General features: G+C 54.3%; 1 protein-coding gene across 4 annotated transcripts in view; it reads right to left on the bottom strand.

The window, feature by feature from the left end:
- Window positions 1-17,510, bottom strand: part of TMEM104 (transmembrane protein 104) — a 62,513-nt gene that overhangs the window by 10,308 nt on the left and 34,695 nt on the right. For all 4 annotated transcript variants that reach the window (XM_017535661.2, XM_017535659.2, XM_017535660.2 and 1 more), the window contains one exon: window positions 9,518-9,611. In XM_017535661.2, the coding sequence (XP_017391150.1) occupies window positions 9,518-9,611 (94 nt within the window). The remainder of the gene's footprint in view (window positions 1-9,517; window positions 9,612-17,510) is intronic.

Genomic DNA, 17,510 nt, shown 5'->3' with positions numbered 1-17,510 from the left:
CAGGTATAAAACACACCAACTTTCAAAGACTTAGTGTGTGGCCTGGTGCTGAGGCAGGCGGATTACTTGAGCCCAGGAGTTCGAGACCAGCCTGGCTAACATGGTGAAACCCCGTCTCTACTAAAAATACAAAAATTAGCCAGGCGTGATGGCACATGCCTGGAGTCCCAGCTACTAGGGAGGCTGAGGCAGGAGAATCACTTGAACCCAGGAGGTGGTGGTTGCAAGGAGCCAAGATCGTGCCACTGCACTCCAGGCTGGGTGACAGAGCGAGACTCTGTCTCAAAAAAGAAAAAAAAGACTTAATGTGGAAAAGGAATGTAAAGTATCTCACTTTCATTTTCTTCACAATTATATGTTGAAAGATATTTTTGATATGTTAAATCAGTATATTATCAAAATGAATTGAATTTCAAGATGTGGCTACTAAAAATTAAAAACTTCTCCAGGTGGCTGGCACTGTATTTCCACAGGTGTCTCAGCAGGGGTTTCCTGTGCTGGGGGTCTGTGGGCTGTGTGGATGTGTGCGTACCTGGGAAGCACCTCAGCTGCTGGGGATTTGAAAGATTTCCGCCTCCTGCCACTGACCTCAGCCCAGGACTCCTCACTCTAACCTAGTCACCTGCCCTGATGTGCATGGGGACCCTGAAGACCTAGGGTGCAACTGTGATGCTGCATGAATCCTTCTCGAAAAGCCTAAGGACACATGGGCTCTGAGTGCCGGGCTGTGACCACCAGGGCAGCCTGACCTGCCGAGAGAGGCACTGGCTATGTCTGGGGTGCTATGGAACTGGCCTGTGGTCCCGGGCCACCATCAGAGGGACATCTCCATAAGGGCGTGAGCTGGAACAGAGGCTCTTGGGAGCCACAGAGGGCCCTTCCCTATGGTCCCTGCCCAGAGGCCCCCACCCCTAGCCTGCTCATCCTTTTCTGCGGGGCCTGGAAGGGATGAGGAGTATGAGGAACACACATCCACTAGGGCCAGACCGCACATGGCAACTCCTCCTCTCTAATCCCTGGGTGCCTGAGTTGTGCACGCATACTCAGAGCCGTGACCCTGACAGCCAAGGGTGAAGGGGACTGATTTCCTCCCAGGTGTGGGCCCCCAGCCCTTCACACATGCCGGGGCTGAGCTGTGCCTTGGGATGGCTGCTTCCTGGAGAGCTGCCCCCGAAACTCTCTGACCTCTGAACCTGGCTTCAGATGCCCCGGAGGCCAGGCCGCTCCAAGCCCCATGCCATTCCCTGTTCCCCATGTGCGGCTCTGGCTCTGACACTGCGAGGTGGAGGCCATCTATCACGGCGGCTGTCTGGGAGTGGCACTCTCTTTTCCAAGCAGAGAATCAACATGCCAGGACTAATGATAACAAACGGCCGGTGGTGTGCCCATCACCAGATCAGGCACCGCACTCCAGGCGGGGAACAGGACTAGGGGAGGACACAGTGCGAGCTTCCTCCTTCACCACTGCTCAGCCCTCAGAGGTGCCAGGCTGCAGGGCTCTCTGGCTTTAGCTGGGCCATCGGAAGAGATGGGTGGGCAGCACCAGCCGGAGCAGAGAACTACTGGAGAGCAGCCTAAAACAAGGGCAGGTGACTGGGCATTTGTTCCTAAAATAATTGGACCAACCACAGCAGAAGGAGACCCACCTTTTTAGGCTGGAGGTGGAGGAACCCACAGATCCTGCAGCCTAGAGGTATCAGCGACACCAGAACATAGTCCCAGCTTGGAAACGGCCAAGTCACACTGGGCACAGCTCCTGAATCTGCCACTTAACTGTGTAATCTTGGGGCAAATTGTTTCATTACCTTTAAAAACGGAGATGAGGCCGGTGGCTCATGCCTGTAATCCCAGCACTTTAGGAGGCAGAGGTGGGTGGATCACCTGAGGTCAGGAGTTCGAGACCAGCCTGGTCAACACGGAGAAAATCTATCTCTACTAAAAGTACAAAAATTAGCTGGGCGTGGTGGCTCATGCCTGTAATCCCAACTACTTGGGGGGCTGGGGCAGGAGAATCACTTGAGCCCAGGAGGTTGAGGTTGCAGTGAGCCGAGACTGTGCCACTGCTCTCCAGCCTGGGCAACAGAACGAGACTCTGTCTCAAAAAAAAAAAAAAAAGGAGGTGATTATAGGCACGCTGATGGGTGGAGTGAGATGGGGCAGTACCTTGCTGGGCAAAGCCGGCTCGCAGCAGTCGCTCAGGAAACTGCACATACCGTCGATCCCTGCAGAAACCAAGTTCTCCCGAAAGCCCAGCTCCCAGGCAAGCAGGAAAATCTTTGTCAAACCCTTCTCATCTAGTTCTCCTTGTGCTCTAAGGAGGGGACTGGATGATACTAGCACCCCACCTTCCTGGCCAGGTCAAGCTGCTGGCAGAACAGTTCCCAGGAATACCCCATCACTGGCCTCAGCTAAGCTTTGGGGCTCTGGGAGTCAGGGATGGGAAGGGGGGCAAGGAGGACCCCAACAGGCTGCTCATCCCTGCTCTGTGAACCAGAGCGACCCTCAGTTCCTCCTCTTGTGCTCCTCCCCACCCCTGCCGCCACCAGCATCTTTAAGGCTACTCAAGGCCAAGCGGTCCCCACTACCCTACCTCTGGGGCCTCCCGGTATGAGCCCTCTCCAAGAGGGGCTAAAGGAGACAGGCTCTTTGGAGCCTGAGCTGGCCCATCCTTCCTGGGGCGGCACCTACCTGCACTTGGCCTGTGGTGTGGGTGAGGGCTCTGCCTGGGAGGAGCTCTCTTTGGGGATTATGAGAAGTCCCCACATGGATGTGCTAGGTACCAAAAGCATCCTGGCCTTGGGTCTGGTTTTCATTTCAGACCTGTAGGGCATTCAGCATGTGCGAGCTTTGCCTACCAACTCACCCACCACTCACTTGGGTTTCTGCTGAAAGGAGGGAATCTAAAGCCAATCGATATTCCCATGTGGGCCAGCTCCTGTGCTTTCTGGGGGATTCTAGCTTCGTCTACTCCTCACCCCGGGAGAAGAAAAGAGCGCTGAAACAATTAGCTCTATAGGATGAGGTTCTATACTGTGGCTAAATTATTCAGCCCAAAGGACTGAGAGCAGAGTCCGCCTCTCCCCAGGGTGGCAGGAGGCAGCGGCAGCTGGTGAAGGGCAGGTGTCTGAGCCTCTGGAGCAATCAAGCCTCCGTTGGAAATCAAGGGCTCTGGCCTTTTCATCCTTCCACTTCCCCACACCCTTGGAGCCTGGCAGGTGGCGCCTGGGAGGGCAGGGTCTCAATTTTTCATTCTTAAGTTGTCAGAGCAAGCTCAGTGTGCAATCATTGGGAAGGCAGGGCCGAGGGGCCTCTGGCTGCTGGCTGACTAATCTCCTTCCTGGAGACTGGAAACATAAAATTTCAGGCCCTGTCACCTTTCCTGCAGGCTGCTCAGCCCTTTCCTCTCCAGCAGCCAGCTAGATGCAGAGAGACAGGAAGGAGAGAGAGTGAGGAGATGAGGAGGGGTGTACAGAGCAAGGACGTGTGGCCCCTCCTGAGTCTGAACGTAACTCTGGAGCTCCAGGGCTGCCGTGGGCTGGGTCAGCCCTGCAGATGCATGACTGCCTGACTTGCTGCAAGGTTGACTCACCGTGCCCACCTGAAGCCCAGTTCTGTGCAGAGGCCATGCCTGTCATCATTGCTGGGTCAGACTCGACCCATGACCACCAGTGATCTGGGACTTGGTTTCCTTGCCTTCTCAGTGCCTGGACAGCTGGGCCACCGACCTCCTGGGCAGAGAAGGAGTCTCTATCTGGTAGCTGGATCTGCCCATCTCGGCTGCACACAGATCAGAGCTGATAACTCTGTTAGAGGAGAGGTGTGGCTGACAGGGCAACACCCTTTGCTCAGGTCCAAGTGAACTCTCAGGTCAGTCCTGACTGATGCTAAGGAAAGGCGTAATTTGGCGGCACATGGCTGGCTGTTCGCCAGCAAGCGTTCATTAACTGCCTATTTTACCTTAAGACAGAAACACTGGGTTCCTCTCCTATAAACGGACCTCTGTGCATTTGCAAAAAGAACTAGAAAGCCAAGAATAAAATTAAGACCAAAATGAAACATACACAAAAGGTTTTTCTAGATTTCTTCCACTGGGGGTGTAACCAGTCAGCTGGACACAGAATAGCCCAGGAGAGCCCTGGACAGCGGCCCAGTAGGAGGGTGGGCAAGGCTGCCGCAGAGACCTGGGCCGTGCAGGACTGCTGATAGCAAGGTGGCGTGGGGCTGGCACATGAGGCTGTCTGCATGGGTGTACAGGAGTATTTTGGGGGGTCCTTCCGGGACGTCTGAGAGGCACTAGTTGAGTGGCTGTGGAGGAATTCTGATGACAAGCTGGCAGCAGTGGGCACCAGATGGCCCAGACATGAGACCCCAGCTGCCAGTGGTGACGGATTGGCACGGTCTCACTGGGACGCTGTCCACAGGGATCAGTCACGGGTCTGGGGACAGGTAAACACCAGCAAGCCTCATGTCCCCAGGGGATGGCTTCCTCTTGGGGGCCTCACCTGCCACCACTGCCACGTCCCACCTCTCCCTGTCAGCCTGGAAAACAAATCTGGGGCAGTTGCTGGGGGAGGTGGGGAGAGTGGGGCCGAGAACTTCATGAGGCAGGCTCAAGTTCATCCACAAACGCTTGGAGAGGGCAGCATCTGACCCACTTTGAGGGGAACACAGACTCGAGAAGAGTGTGTGCGGCGTCTGCTCTGCATACACAATGAGAGGGAAGGGAACCCTGCGGTCCTTGGCTGCCCAGGCCCAAGGAAGGCTGTGGCGCTCCAGAGCAGCCTTTATTAGAAAGGATTGAGTTTTTAATAACCCCAAATGGGGAACCCTGTGCTGAGCCAGCTGTTCATGGGAGGCATCTGCAGGCATCTGCCGGGGAAAGTTGATAATGGGACTGAAGTCATGAAGCTGCTGCAGCCCCTTCCAGCCGGAGAGCTCCCTGTGGCAGGGGCAGGCCTCCGGCCATCGGTGTAGGTGCTCAGCCTTGGGCTCCGAGCCCCTGCGCTGTGTCTCCCCTCAGCATCCCTCATCTACCTGCGGCTGACAGAAGCTAGAGCCCCTGCTCATCTGTGAGATGGGCCTGCCTTTCATTCTCCCAGCTCAGAGCTTCCCTGAAGTGGATCAGAGTAGATGCTGGGGGCCGTGGAGCAGAAAAAGGGCTCCTCTCCAGGCACCACAGCTGGGATGTGGCAGAGGGGAGGCTGCCCAGAGCCAACCTGGGTGCTTCTAGATCTCACCGTGACACCAGTGTGGACACCCAGTGCCATGCTCTCTTGAGGTGGCTGTGGTCATGTCCCTGGTCTCACGGCCAGCCTCCAGAGAGTCTCATCTTGATGCCACTCTTGGGATGCAGCGGCTGACCAAGATGACTCTGAAGACAGCCACGCTCACCGTGGCTCCCCTCTGTGTACCTCGCAGGTGCTGTGCTAACAACACGGTCCCTTTCGAGGCCTTGCGGCCACTGTGCAGACAAGGAACCTGGCAGAGGAGGCTCGGTCCATTTGCACACACTGGGAGTAAACACCACCTGTCCCTCACGGGGGGGAACAAGGCAGGGAGGTCCGGTGTGACCTCCAGTAGTTGCGCCACCTGACGCAGAGTAGCTACTGGAGACCCGACTGCTCCAGAACCTGGCGGCCGCCTGGGGGTGAGCCAGCTAGGAAGTACAACAGCCTCACTGCTAGGGACAGGACACTGAGACCCTCCTTTCCCATGTGGATTCAGAGGTATCTGCCACCCAGGCATCCCACACTGACCAGTCCAGTCTCCCCAGAACTTATTTGGGGAGCAAAAGAAATGAGCAGACATGATTGCATGTCATCCATGCTTTGAGTTCCTGGATAAGTGATATTTACAATGGCCATTTAACCCTTTCAGTGCCATTCTGGCAGAATGAGAGGGCTTCCGAGGCTACTAAAGGGGAGGAGGGCAGAGCAGAGCCCCTCAGAGGAGCTGGCCCGAAGGCTCCTCAGCACAGCTCCGGGGCTGCTGTCTCTTCCGGCCTCGTTTCAACAGATGGCAGAACTAATTCCTAATTAAGCCCAAGAAAGTTTCCGGCTCAGCACATTTATTTATGATTTTCCGGTCCCTTTGGTGCTTATTCTTCCCCTTTGTCTTCCTGGAACCCAAGCCAGCTTATTGCCAATCCTGAGCTCCCCACTCTGCTGTTGGGAAAGCATGGCCTCATCTGGGGAGAGGGGAGAGGGGAGAGGAAGGGGTGTGGCAGGAGTGTGGGAAGGAGGGCAGGCTGTGCGGGACTCGGTCACACAGCTGCTTTTAAGACAGAATGAAAAGGGAGTTTGTGGCAAACTGACAACTTGGCACGGACTTGAGAGGACAAACAGGCTTCTGAGGTCCACCGCCTTTAGGGTGGTTCTCAAAAACCTGCCTGGAGTGAGCTTGGCCCAGAGGTGGGAAACCCTCATGGGGTCCCTCCCCCAAGCAGGGCTGCCAGCTCTGTGTGGCTTAGTGGCTCCAGGGGTACCTCCGACCTCCATCCCCATCATCCCCTCCTGAGCCTTGCTGCTGTCTGGGGTTGGGAGGGGAACACACCTGCCTCCAGCGCTGGGAAGAAAAATACCCCAGTGGTCCCAGTGCTGGCAGCTGGGGACAGAACCCTAGACCTGGCTGCATTTCACAGTGTACATAACTGGGCAATTTTTCTTCTGGTGAGAGGGCTGTGTCATAGAAAGGTTTGCTTTTTAAGCCCAGAGGTCCGAGTCTCTCATGGAGAAAAATCACTCCTGTGCTGTCGCCCCCGGCAGCATTCTGGAGAAAAGGTTCACCAGAGAGGCTCCTGACATTTGATTATCTCTTGGATCAAAGGAAAAGAGAGGCAGATGACTTGCTAAGACAACAATGTCAAGACAACAATGTCACCACCAAAAAAACAAGTGCTGTCGACCTTCACAAGCTGGTCTCCACCTCCGGCTCCTGATGCTGCCAAGAGCCTCTCTCGAGGCCACTGTCACCTGCTCCGCAGCACTGCAGGGCCCCGGGAGCCTCGGGTGGGAGACCTGGGGATGGGAAGAGGCTGGGGGAAACAGCAGTCGACTTTCTAAAGCAACTGTCAAGTCTACTGTGAGCCTGACTCCGGGGAAGGAGGGTCTCCAACAGCAGGATGGCAAGGGGCCCGGGTTGTCCCCTGCTGCCTTCCAGGACCCCGGGCCCTGCTGGCCATGGAGCTCGGCTCCTCCTCTGATGGATGCAGGGGTACAGCTGGTCTCCTGCTCACAGACAATCGCTCTTTATTTGCCCTCAGCCTCCTCTTCTCCTTTTCACAATCTTCTCCCAGACACAGGGAGGAATCTGTCGCACTAAACAAGTGCAGGAGTCTTCGGAAGCCATTAACTGTCACTATCCTGGGTGTCATCCCCTCTTGGGCTGTCACGCTGGCTAAAGCAGGAATGTCCTCTCTACCTCTCCCAGACTGTTCCCGTCCTCCTAGATGAGGGGAAGGAGACGGGAATCAGCTCAGCTTTCTCCACGCCAGTGTCCAAGGGGCCCTTCCCCCTCCCCACTGCTGAGGTCAAGTACAGCCAGTCCCCACACAGGGTAAGGGCCAGACCTGGGGGCTACAGACACGGCTGCGGGAAGCCACAGGAGCTGGAGCACCAGACTTAGGCCAGGAAGGCAAGGAGGGAGAATGGTTTTCTCCAAACCTGCTTTACTGAGAAAGCTTCTTCTGAGACTACCAGGTCTTACCCACTTGGCCTTACCTAGAGCTTTCAAATACTTCTTATAAGCAGAGAAATAGGAAGGGCAGGCGGCTGAGCCCTGGTGTTTCTGATTCCTGCTGACTCCGACTTCTGGACATAATCCCTCCTGGCACCCAGGGAGGCTCCATTCTAAATCTGTCCTTGGAGCCGGTGGGATCCCCAGGTCCTAAGCAACAATTCTCATCTTTCCCCAGGTAGTCATGTTAAATTAACCTGGGGCTTTGGAACTTGTGAGTGAAATGCGGGAACAGCACTCACTGGTAAGTACGTGACCATACAGACTGAATGGGGCAGATGCAGCCTTCTGCCTGGTCCAGGGATGGACAAGTGTACTCCTGCTTCCTTGTGTCAGCTGGATGGCCAAGGACGGGCTCAGCCCAGATGATGTGCCCCTGCGGGGGCCTCACAACTCATCTCTGTCCTGCTCTCATTTCCTTGCAAGGACAAACCAAGAGTGCAAAGAAGTTACAGGCTGGTGAGTTTGGCTCAAGACAAGGAAAAAAACTTTCCAGCACTGACATAAACCCCTCAGAGTGAAGTGGGAGCCTCACCCAGTTGTGAGCTCTGGGCCCCAGAGGCCACCCTGTCCCCTGTGCTGTACAGCCTGCTCTTAGAGGGGCGGGGCAGGGCTACCTGACTGCTGTGGCCCCTTCCAACTAAAGATGCCAAGACTCCCATGTGCGGAGGCTCCTTACACTGACCTCTCGTAATGTCCCAAGTCTGGGGAGCCAGGGGAACTGCAGATGCCGAGCTGCTGGGAGGCATTTAGATAGGGAAGCGTCCTCAGCAACCATGACCCACTGCTGAGTCCTGGCATGGAATCAGGATCAGCGTGTACCCCCAGAGTCTGAATGAGGGTAGAAGGGGCGAGCGCAGTGGGAAAGGGGGCTGGGTAAGGTGGTCAGGAAGGAGGAGCCCCAACCTTGGCTCCTCTAGAGTCTCTGTGCTGAGAGGTAGGCAAGCTCCTGGAGCCTGGACACATCCACTCTTCCAGGGCCCTCTATCAGAACAGCAACAGCCTTCATTGCTTTTAGATTAAGCAGAAGAAGTGTCCAAAGAACACCCAGAGCGGAGCTGACCAAAGAGGGCCCCACCGGCTCCTGTCCTCCGTCCAGGTGGATCGGCAGCCGGCCCCTTCCCTGAGGTGGCTGGCAGTATGGTGTGGCAGAAGTGGACCAGCCCCCTACCACCAACCTGGTTTTGGGGAACAGACCCCAAGACCGCAGCTGAGGACAATGGCGCTCGTGCTCAGCAGGGTGTCTGTCGGTTAGAAGACGCCGTGGAGGAGGTGTCTTTTCATGCCCTGGTGGCCAGAGACTCAGAGGCAGAGAGTGGCTGTTGCGAAGGCCTGCTGGCTTTTACGGTTATGCCACATAGCACACTCATGAGAATGCAGAGCCATGACGCGCCCATGCCCTGCAGGGCACAGTTCAACCCAGGCCTTTCGGAGCCCCCACTGCCAGCCTGTGGGTCAGAGGGCACCCAGAATGGTTGTATGAGAAAGAAGCTGGTCCTAGAATCAACAGACCTGGGATCTAGCCCCAGCTCCATCCATACCATGTGACCTTCAAAAAAAAATCACCTTTTTTGGTGCCAAATTTCCCCAGCAGTACAAGGCAAGCTGAGTACCTGCCCCCTCCTTGTCCTTTGGAAAGGTGGGAAGACCAGACAGGCCTGAGTCAGCAGAAACCAATACCACACTCCAGCTATGGCTGGGGGCCCTGCATGGGCTCTCATGAAAGGTGATGGAAGGGACGAGAGGGGAAAGGGCAGAGACTTGAGATGTTTCTCAGACTCACCGATCCATCTCATTAGAGAGGTCAGGATCTGCAGGTACTTGGTCTTCTGGACGTCAAAGAAGGTGAACGGTCCGAGGAGGAGAGTGAAGATCGCCTAGGGGGTGGAAACAAGAGTAAGGGGGGCGCTGGCCACACCAGCAGACTGTCTGCACGTGGAGGACGCTGCTGCTCACGCGGCCTCCGCCCACAGCTAAGGCTGGGCCTGACTTGGGCACACCTGGACTGGCAGGGGCTCCCTGGGGTCACCTTGGGTCAGTGCCAGTGCCAGGGGTGGAACAAGAGCTCCAGAGCCATGCTTCCCTGCTGCTGCTCACAAGTACTGTTCCGACAATCCTATGCCTCCTAGGCAAGGCCCAGGTATCATCCCAGGGACCCTATGCATCCTGCTCTGTTCAGCAAACACGGATTGAAGATCCACGATTGCCTATTCTCAAGCTGCCCATGAGCATGGACTAGAGACGCAACAGCAAGAAGGATCCAAAAAAACACCAGCCATGTGTCTGGCTCTCAGTTTACTGGGAAGAACGGACACAGTGGGGAGGGGCCCCGGGAGCCCCGACAAAAACGCGCAGGAGAGGATGCCCCTTCTGCAGGGCTTGGAGAGGAGTGTTTGGGATGTGCCTGGGCCACGTTTTTAGCTTCAAGAGAAGAAGCCTAGAGAACAAGAGCCCCTGGCTTGTAGGGCGGGCCCCTTGGAAGTAGCCAGGATGACCAAGGGAAGGAGCTGCATCTAGCAAAACCAGGGAGAAGAAGTTCGGGAGTGAGGACGGGACCCAGACAGAGAAGGGGGTGCTGGTCGGCACGGGTCCTCTCGTTTCTCTTTGGAGAAAAGGGGAAAGTATTGAGTTAAAAAACAAAAGTCAAACTGTGTCCCAGAAAACTGGTATGTGGGAAATGGGAACGTTCCTTGCAAAGGAAAACGGGGATAAATGTGGCAGAGCAGAGACTGGGGTGTAGGGCAGGTTAGGATTTCCATGCCAAATTGGTTGCTCGGGGAGTAGAGGAATTAAGAGCTGCTCGTTGCAGTTAAGATGATGGTACCATTTCCAATCTGCCACTCGGAAGCAGCGTGAGGCATCAGACCTTATTAACATTTACACAGTGCCATTTCACCACGTTAATGCTAATGACACTCACCAGAGGCAGCAGGCAGCTCGGAAGCCTGAACGAATGTGGGGAGAGGGCCCGCTCGGGGAGTCAGGCTCTGGTCTGTCATCTGGGTGAATCCATCACAGCTGCTCAGCTCTCAGCCAGCCCCTGTGACTGGCAGGCGGGTGTCCCACAGAAGGGGGGCTGAGTCTGTCCTGCCCCCCACCTCTGGCCATAAGGAGGGCAGGATGTGGTAGAAGCTGTGACCTCTTATCTAAGTCCATTATCACTGTGAGGATGAATGACTCCGAGGATTGAATGCTGCTTAAGAAAAGGCTCTAATTAGCTGGGCTGGAGAAGGCGACCTGGCAGTCACCAGGTGAGGAAGGCTCTGGAAGGAAGAGCTTTCTGCTGGGGGACTCAGAACGACCCTGCTTCCGCTCAGGAGAGGGGAAAGCAGCCTTTCTATCAGGTTGTGGGGGCAGGGCAGGGGAAGGCAGAGGAAAGGGCTCTCCTCGCAAAAGCAATGGACAGCCCCTGCCGTCCCCTCAGCCCAGGGAGAGGAGCTGGGGACACAGTAACACATGCAGAACACCAACTCTGGCGGAGCAGGTCTGCACGCAGCACTATCAGTAAGTCATTTAGGAAAATTACCACTTCAGGGAAACTTTCCACTGATGAATTTCTCTTTTGAAGGATGAAGAGGGAGATGTCAGGTAGAAGAATGCATAAACACAGAGCCACCTGCCACAAATGTTTCCAAGTAACTGTGGTCTGCCGGAAACTGGACTCCTGGTGTGCCTGGGTATTTGGGTGGTTCGACTCTGACCTGTGATGCCTTCTGCTGAAATCACAGTCCTCCAGCTGTGGGGGCTGGAGATCGTGGGGGTGCTCATGTGGGAGGTCAGAGCTCATCTCAGAAGCCAAAAGACTGGTTTTTAGAAGGTTCTACACCATAAAAACAGAGGGGCAGCAGAACCACCCCCAAAGGCAGGCAGAGAATGCTCCTGCAGGCTGCCTGGGTCCCATCCCAGGACCCCTTTGTCCTTGTCCATGGCAGATGCTTGTCAAGATCCTAGGACACAGAGGCCCTATTCTGTAAAACCCTGTATGGATGAATCCCAGCCTGCTGACAGCATCCCTCTACTTAGTCAGATGTGCCTCCAAAAGATATTGTAAGTGCTATGTATGAGGTGCCACTTGAGTGACCAGGAATATGAATTTAGAGGAGTTGGAACGAGGGTTCACACCCGCTTAGTGTTCTCAGACCCAGTTCTGGGGACAGCAGGTCTGTCCTCAGCATGGGAAGTGGCAGTGAAAGACTCTTCTGGAAGATCTGGCCAATGGCTGTGACATCCATAGCTGGATGGTGGTTGAAATGTGACTTTTCTTTTAATGCTCAGGAGTACAGACCGACCACAAGGCTTGGGAAGGCTCAGGGCCCACTTAGTCACAGCAAACACGCACAGACTGCCAAACAGCAGCCTTTCCATGGGGCCGTGAGCTCACGCATCAGAGCGCCCAGATGAAGACGCAGACTGTGAGCTGGGGCTAATTAAGGAACAGGTGTCCTCTGCAAATTAGTTAGTGCCAGAACTCAGCAACTGCAGGGGCAGGCATCTGGAGTGACAATGGATGAGGACAGAGGCGGTGGCATGCGCTGCCATGCCACAGTGTGGCTGCTGAGGTCTCAGGGAGGGAGGGGGGTGGGCAAAGGAACAGTCTCCATCTCCAGATGGTCTAGCAGGGGCAGTGTCCGTCTCTGAATGCTCAACAGCCAAGTGTGGCACTTTGTGTTTTCTTTTCTTTTTAAAAAGGAGACATACAAAGCCAAGAGACAGCCTACTCTCTTGGGTCTTCCAGTCTAGCCCATATGACATTATAAATTAGCTGGCTCCTGAGCAATTTCTAACCCCCAAATGCCATTGATCAGTTCAAACTCAGTCTCTGTTCAAGGACTCTTATAGCTCAACTCATTACAGGAGGCAGAGACATGAGTCGCTGCAGCCAAGCACATTTCTAAAAAAAAAAAAAAAAAAAAAAAAAAAAAGCACAACTCTGATTTCTAATAAAATCTTCAAACTGGTCATTGGGAATAAAGTCCGGGACAGAGGGACAGACCCAGGAGGGTACAAACGGGCCCATTCAGATCCTCTTTCTTTTTGGGTCAGTGAGTTTAGATGACACACCAGGGCCCCACAGCAGCCTTGCTGAAGTCTTGATGGAGACAAGGAGGCTCACATTCCCAGGGCACTGCAGACAATGCTCAGCCACAGTTCTTTTAGAACATTCTGGAGTCTATAGCTCAACAGGGCTGCCTGTCCTCCTGTGTCCCTTAAACGCACTGCCCACCTCCAGTTGCTCAGGCTCCAGACTTCCAGCAATCTCTGACTCCTTCCTTGTTCTCTGCATTAGGTTCCCGGGGCTGCTATTACAGATGACCACAAACTGGGGGGCTTCAAACCACAGATGTGTGTTCTCTCCCAGCCAGAAGTGCTCTCTTGCAAGGCAAGGCTCCCAATAGCGCCCCCCACAGGACAGAGCCCAGTCCTACACATGCATTAAGGATGGTACAGGCAGAGGGGAGTCATTCCTCCAGATGCCACCGGAAATGAGATTTAACCACACAGTAGGGAGTAAAGAGCACCTAATCTCAACCTCAGCCCTCTGTCACCTGGACAGGAAAGAAATCCACTCTTCAGAATCAATGACTCAAAGATGTGGGGAAGGGACCCTGCAGCCTTATGGGTGCCTGGTGTGGGATGTGCCTGGAGATTCCCTGGACAGGATGTGGCTTTGCCAAGGGCACAGAAGTACTGACACTTGTGCCTACTTGAGTAGCCTGGCATCTGGGTACCAAAGGCTCAGTCACTAACTGGAGCCTCCACTTTCTTCTTGGAGTGGTTTGGAACAGACTGAATAGTCAGCTGCCCAAAGATGGAATGGGAGAAACAAATGCCGTGCTACTTCTGAGAATGGATCTTTAAATCAGGAACGCTCAACTCACTCCTGCTGAGGCTGAGCCGTGTCCACCACCTGCCTCCCTCCTCTCCAGTTCTAACCCTACAGCACACGGCACTTATAGAAGAAAGGCTCCAGCTCAGCTCATTTCTGTGCCATATACAAAAGGAGTCCAGGACTGCCAACATGGTATGTCCTTTGTTTAACTGAATCACACAGGAGCGTGAGTGAGGGTGTCAACGTCAGAGCACAAAAGTAAAGCGGGTAGATACTTATCTCCCCCGTTCCCAAACTTCTCTGCCCTATTTAGCTGGTCAGAGGAACAAAATGAAATTTTAAACTTGGTGCCAATCTCAGATTAAACACACTGTTTAAGACGTTGCACAATCTCTGGGTCCGGCTCTCTGCCTGCAAAGCAAGGCTCCAAATAGCGCCCCCACAGGACAGAGCCCAGTGCTACACGCGCATTAAGGATGGGGCTGGCAGAGAGGAGTCATTCCTCCAGATGCCACCGGAAATGAGATTTAACCACATAGTAGGGAGTAAAGAGAGCGCCTAATCTCAACCCCAGCCCATGGTCCCCGGGGCAGGAAGGAAATCCACTCTTCAGAATCAGTGACTCAAAGATGTGGGGAAGGGACCCTGTTATAGACCTGTCACAGCCAATCCCAACCCCACATCTTCCCAGCCCCTGGTCCTTTGATTGGCCCTGCCCCTGAGCTATCAAAGCTGCCCTGTGATAGCATCGCTGCCCAGAGCTGCAGCCCCTCCACACTCTGCCAAGTGCTGACACATGCCGTTTCATTTCACGCTCACGGCCCCCTGCAAGGTCACTGGTGCAGGTGACGATGCCCTTATCTTACTGATGAGGAAACTGGGGGCTGGAGGGGTTCACTGACACAGCAAGAAAGCGGCAGAGGGAGAAGGAAGGTCCCCCTCCCTGACACCCCGTCCCCACATTTTCAACCTCATGCCTTCACCCTCCTGCTGGCAAAGAATCTCCCCTGTGACTTTCCTTACTTCTACACCCTTCTGAGCCCTGCTCAAGTACTTATCTCCTCTGCAAGTTATTTTAATCCTCCCTGGGGGCTCTTGACTGAATTACCAACACACAGTTGGTACCATCTGACTTCGTTCTGGTAGGCTGTGAACCGCTGCTTTTTCTTGGGTTGATTTTGTGTCCCTGGCAAAGTGTAAGCACTCTGAGGGCAAGGACTTCATCCTTGTTTGTCCTAGTACCTAGGAAGGCTCTCAAAAGTGGGATGCTCAAGAAAGCTTTGTAGAATGAGCTGCATTTGGCGGGGGCAGTGCCTGGCAGAGTGGGTGAAGAGGCAGCCCCGGTCTTGCCAACCTGCCTTGTACACGTTTTCCATGCCTCCTGCGGGGGTTGGGGGCAGTACCTGACCTGGCAAAGCCGGCAGCACACAGGCAAGAGTCACCTGCTCTGCTTGAAAACAGCACACGATATCAGGGAAAAACTCTTCCCAACACAGCTGAGGAATCGACATGTTTTGATTTTAGGAAACACACATCAAATCCAAACAGTATGGCTCTGAGTTTACTCACTGGCTTCAGGGAGAATGATATTCATCCCTCCACAAAGGAGAAAGAGTGCACATGAGAAGAGCTGGGGTGCCTGGCTCCCCACCATTACCAGCATCTCCAAGACCCCCACAAGGAAGGGGAGCAGACCCTGAGGAACTGTGACTACTCTCAGTCGGCCTGGCTCCCAGAGGGGTGGTGTCTTAGAAGACATCTGCACCTGAAGTGAAGAACCTCCAGGTCTTTGAAGGAGTGATCCTTTCCACCCCTACTTTTTGGAGACAGTGGAGTCACTGTCCCTAATAGTCACCCACTGCCACCCACCAAAATGCTTACAAGAGAAAACTAAGACCCCAAGTGCTGCGGGCCATCATCTCTCCTCTGGCTGGAAGGAGATGGAGTGGACTGCAGCTTCTAACTGGAACTTAGACTTCGATGAAATTCATCAACACTCATGGTTCCATCTCAGTCCCCTCAAAAAAGGGGAAGGAAGACAGAAGGGCTACTTCCCTGGCAGAAAGGGGAGACAGAAGGCTAGGCATGATGGCTCACACCTGTAATCCCAGCACTTTGGGAGGCCAAGGTGGGCAGATCGCCTGAGGTCAGGAGTTCGAGACCAGCCTGGTCAACACTGCCAAACCCTGCCTGTGCTAAAAATACAAAAATTAGCCAGGCGTGGTGGCATGCGCCTGTAATCCCAGCTACTCAGGAGGCTGAGGCAGGACAATCACTTGAACCTGGGGGCAGAGTTTACAGTAAGATGAGATTGCAGCATTGTACTCAGCCTGGGCGACAGAGCAAGACCCTGTCTCAAAAAACAAAACAAAACAAAAAAACCCATGAAGAAAAGGGAGCCAGAAGAATGAGGGGCTGACGTTGAGGGCTGCAACAAAGGACAAATGTCCTAAGAACTGTTTGAGCAACTCCACGCTAAAACTAACCTATAGGGCAAAGAGTGACACACGATGACCCTCTGTACCAAGTGACAGAGAAAACACCTGGAAGGGCAGCGGTCAGCTGAACACTGATGCACCCAGGGGAGGGTCCTTCCCAGCCCTGCCTCCTGACTGAGACAGTGTCCAGTGAAATCAGACAGTGTCCTGTGGACACAAACGCCAGTGGCTGAAGCAGCCAGCAGCAGCCAGGGAAGCATGAAGGTGATGCTTCTGTGGTGTTTTCATCCTGAAGCGGCAAGGTGGCTTGGGACCAAAGTGGGGCAGGGCAGAGGGGTGATACTGTGACCCGCTGGCTCCCACGAACATTATTGAGGCAGCGGAGTGGTTGGTTACTATGTGGGCAGTTCTCTAAGTGTGTGCTTATTTATTTCCCTCTAAAAATATGTTTTTTTTTTTTTTTTGTAGTTGTTGTTTTGGTTTTGGCTTCCACGGTGTAGGGAGATGGAGTTTCTGGAGCCAAGAATTCAGGGACCAGCAGCGTTCTCTTCACTCCAGCTGTCAGCTCCCGGAGTTTCAACACAGGAGGCCAGCAGGTCCACCTGGAGCCTTCTCACTCCAGGGCTGAGGGCTGATGGGGATTTCTCTGTTAAGGTAGCAGGGGTGACAGAGGCACTTCTCACACAGCAGCAAGGCTTGAAAGGTCAAATAGGGCTACCCTAAATGCACAGGGACCCGTGGGGGCTGACCACAAAGCACTCGGGCTTGGAGTGAGGAGGGCGAGGGGGAGCTCCGCTGGGCGGAGGCGGAGCACACACGTGGCACGGTCGAGCTCCTTGATCCTGGAGTTATTTCAAGTGCTAAAGCAAAGAATCCTCCAGATTACAGGGCTTCCCTTAGTGGGCATGAGGGGTTAAGAGTTAATTGGGGTTAATGGCAACTCAGCATGAACCCGTCCCTACATGGGAAGTGAACTTTCAACGCGTCCTTGAAGTGTAGTGAAGAAATGTTCAAGGGTTCTATTTTCATTTCTCGAGTGGCTGTGAACATTGTGGTTTGGGAGTTTTTATTTTCCCAACTTATTACGGCATCTGGGATTCACCCACAGGAAGGCGAGTTCTGAGGCAGTGTGGGTCAGCAGAAGGACCACAGGCTTCAGGGTCTCATGGCTAGGGGGAGGATCTGCATCCTGACGTCCCTGCTAACTATGAGACCCTTCAGGTTCCTGAACCTCTCAAAGCATGCTGTGTGTGCACAGGAGACATTCAACAGACAGAAGTGTGGCTTCCTGACCCCGTGTCACCACACACCAAGTCATCGCTCCCATCCAAACACCTCGGCGGGGGAACGCAGCACTCCTGAAGCCAAGCGAGGAGCTCCTTATTAAGAATATTCTTGCCGGGCGCGGTGGCTCAAGCCTGTAATCCCAGCACTTTGGGAGGCCGAGGCGGGTGGATCACGAGGTCAAGAGATCGAGACCATCCTGGTCAACATGGTGAAACCCCGTC

Source organism: Cebus imitator, unplaced genomic scaffold, assembly GCF_001604975.1.
Source record: "Cebus imitator isolate Cc_AM_T3 unplaced genomic scaffold, Cebus_imitator-1.0 Scaffold93, whole genome shotgun sequence".
In the NCBI taxonomy this organism is placed as follows: domain Eukaryota; kingdom Metazoa; phylum Chordata; class Mammalia; order Primates; family Cebidae; genus Cebus; species Cebus imitator.
This window is presented reverse-complemented; position numbering and strand designations above follow the sequence as displayed.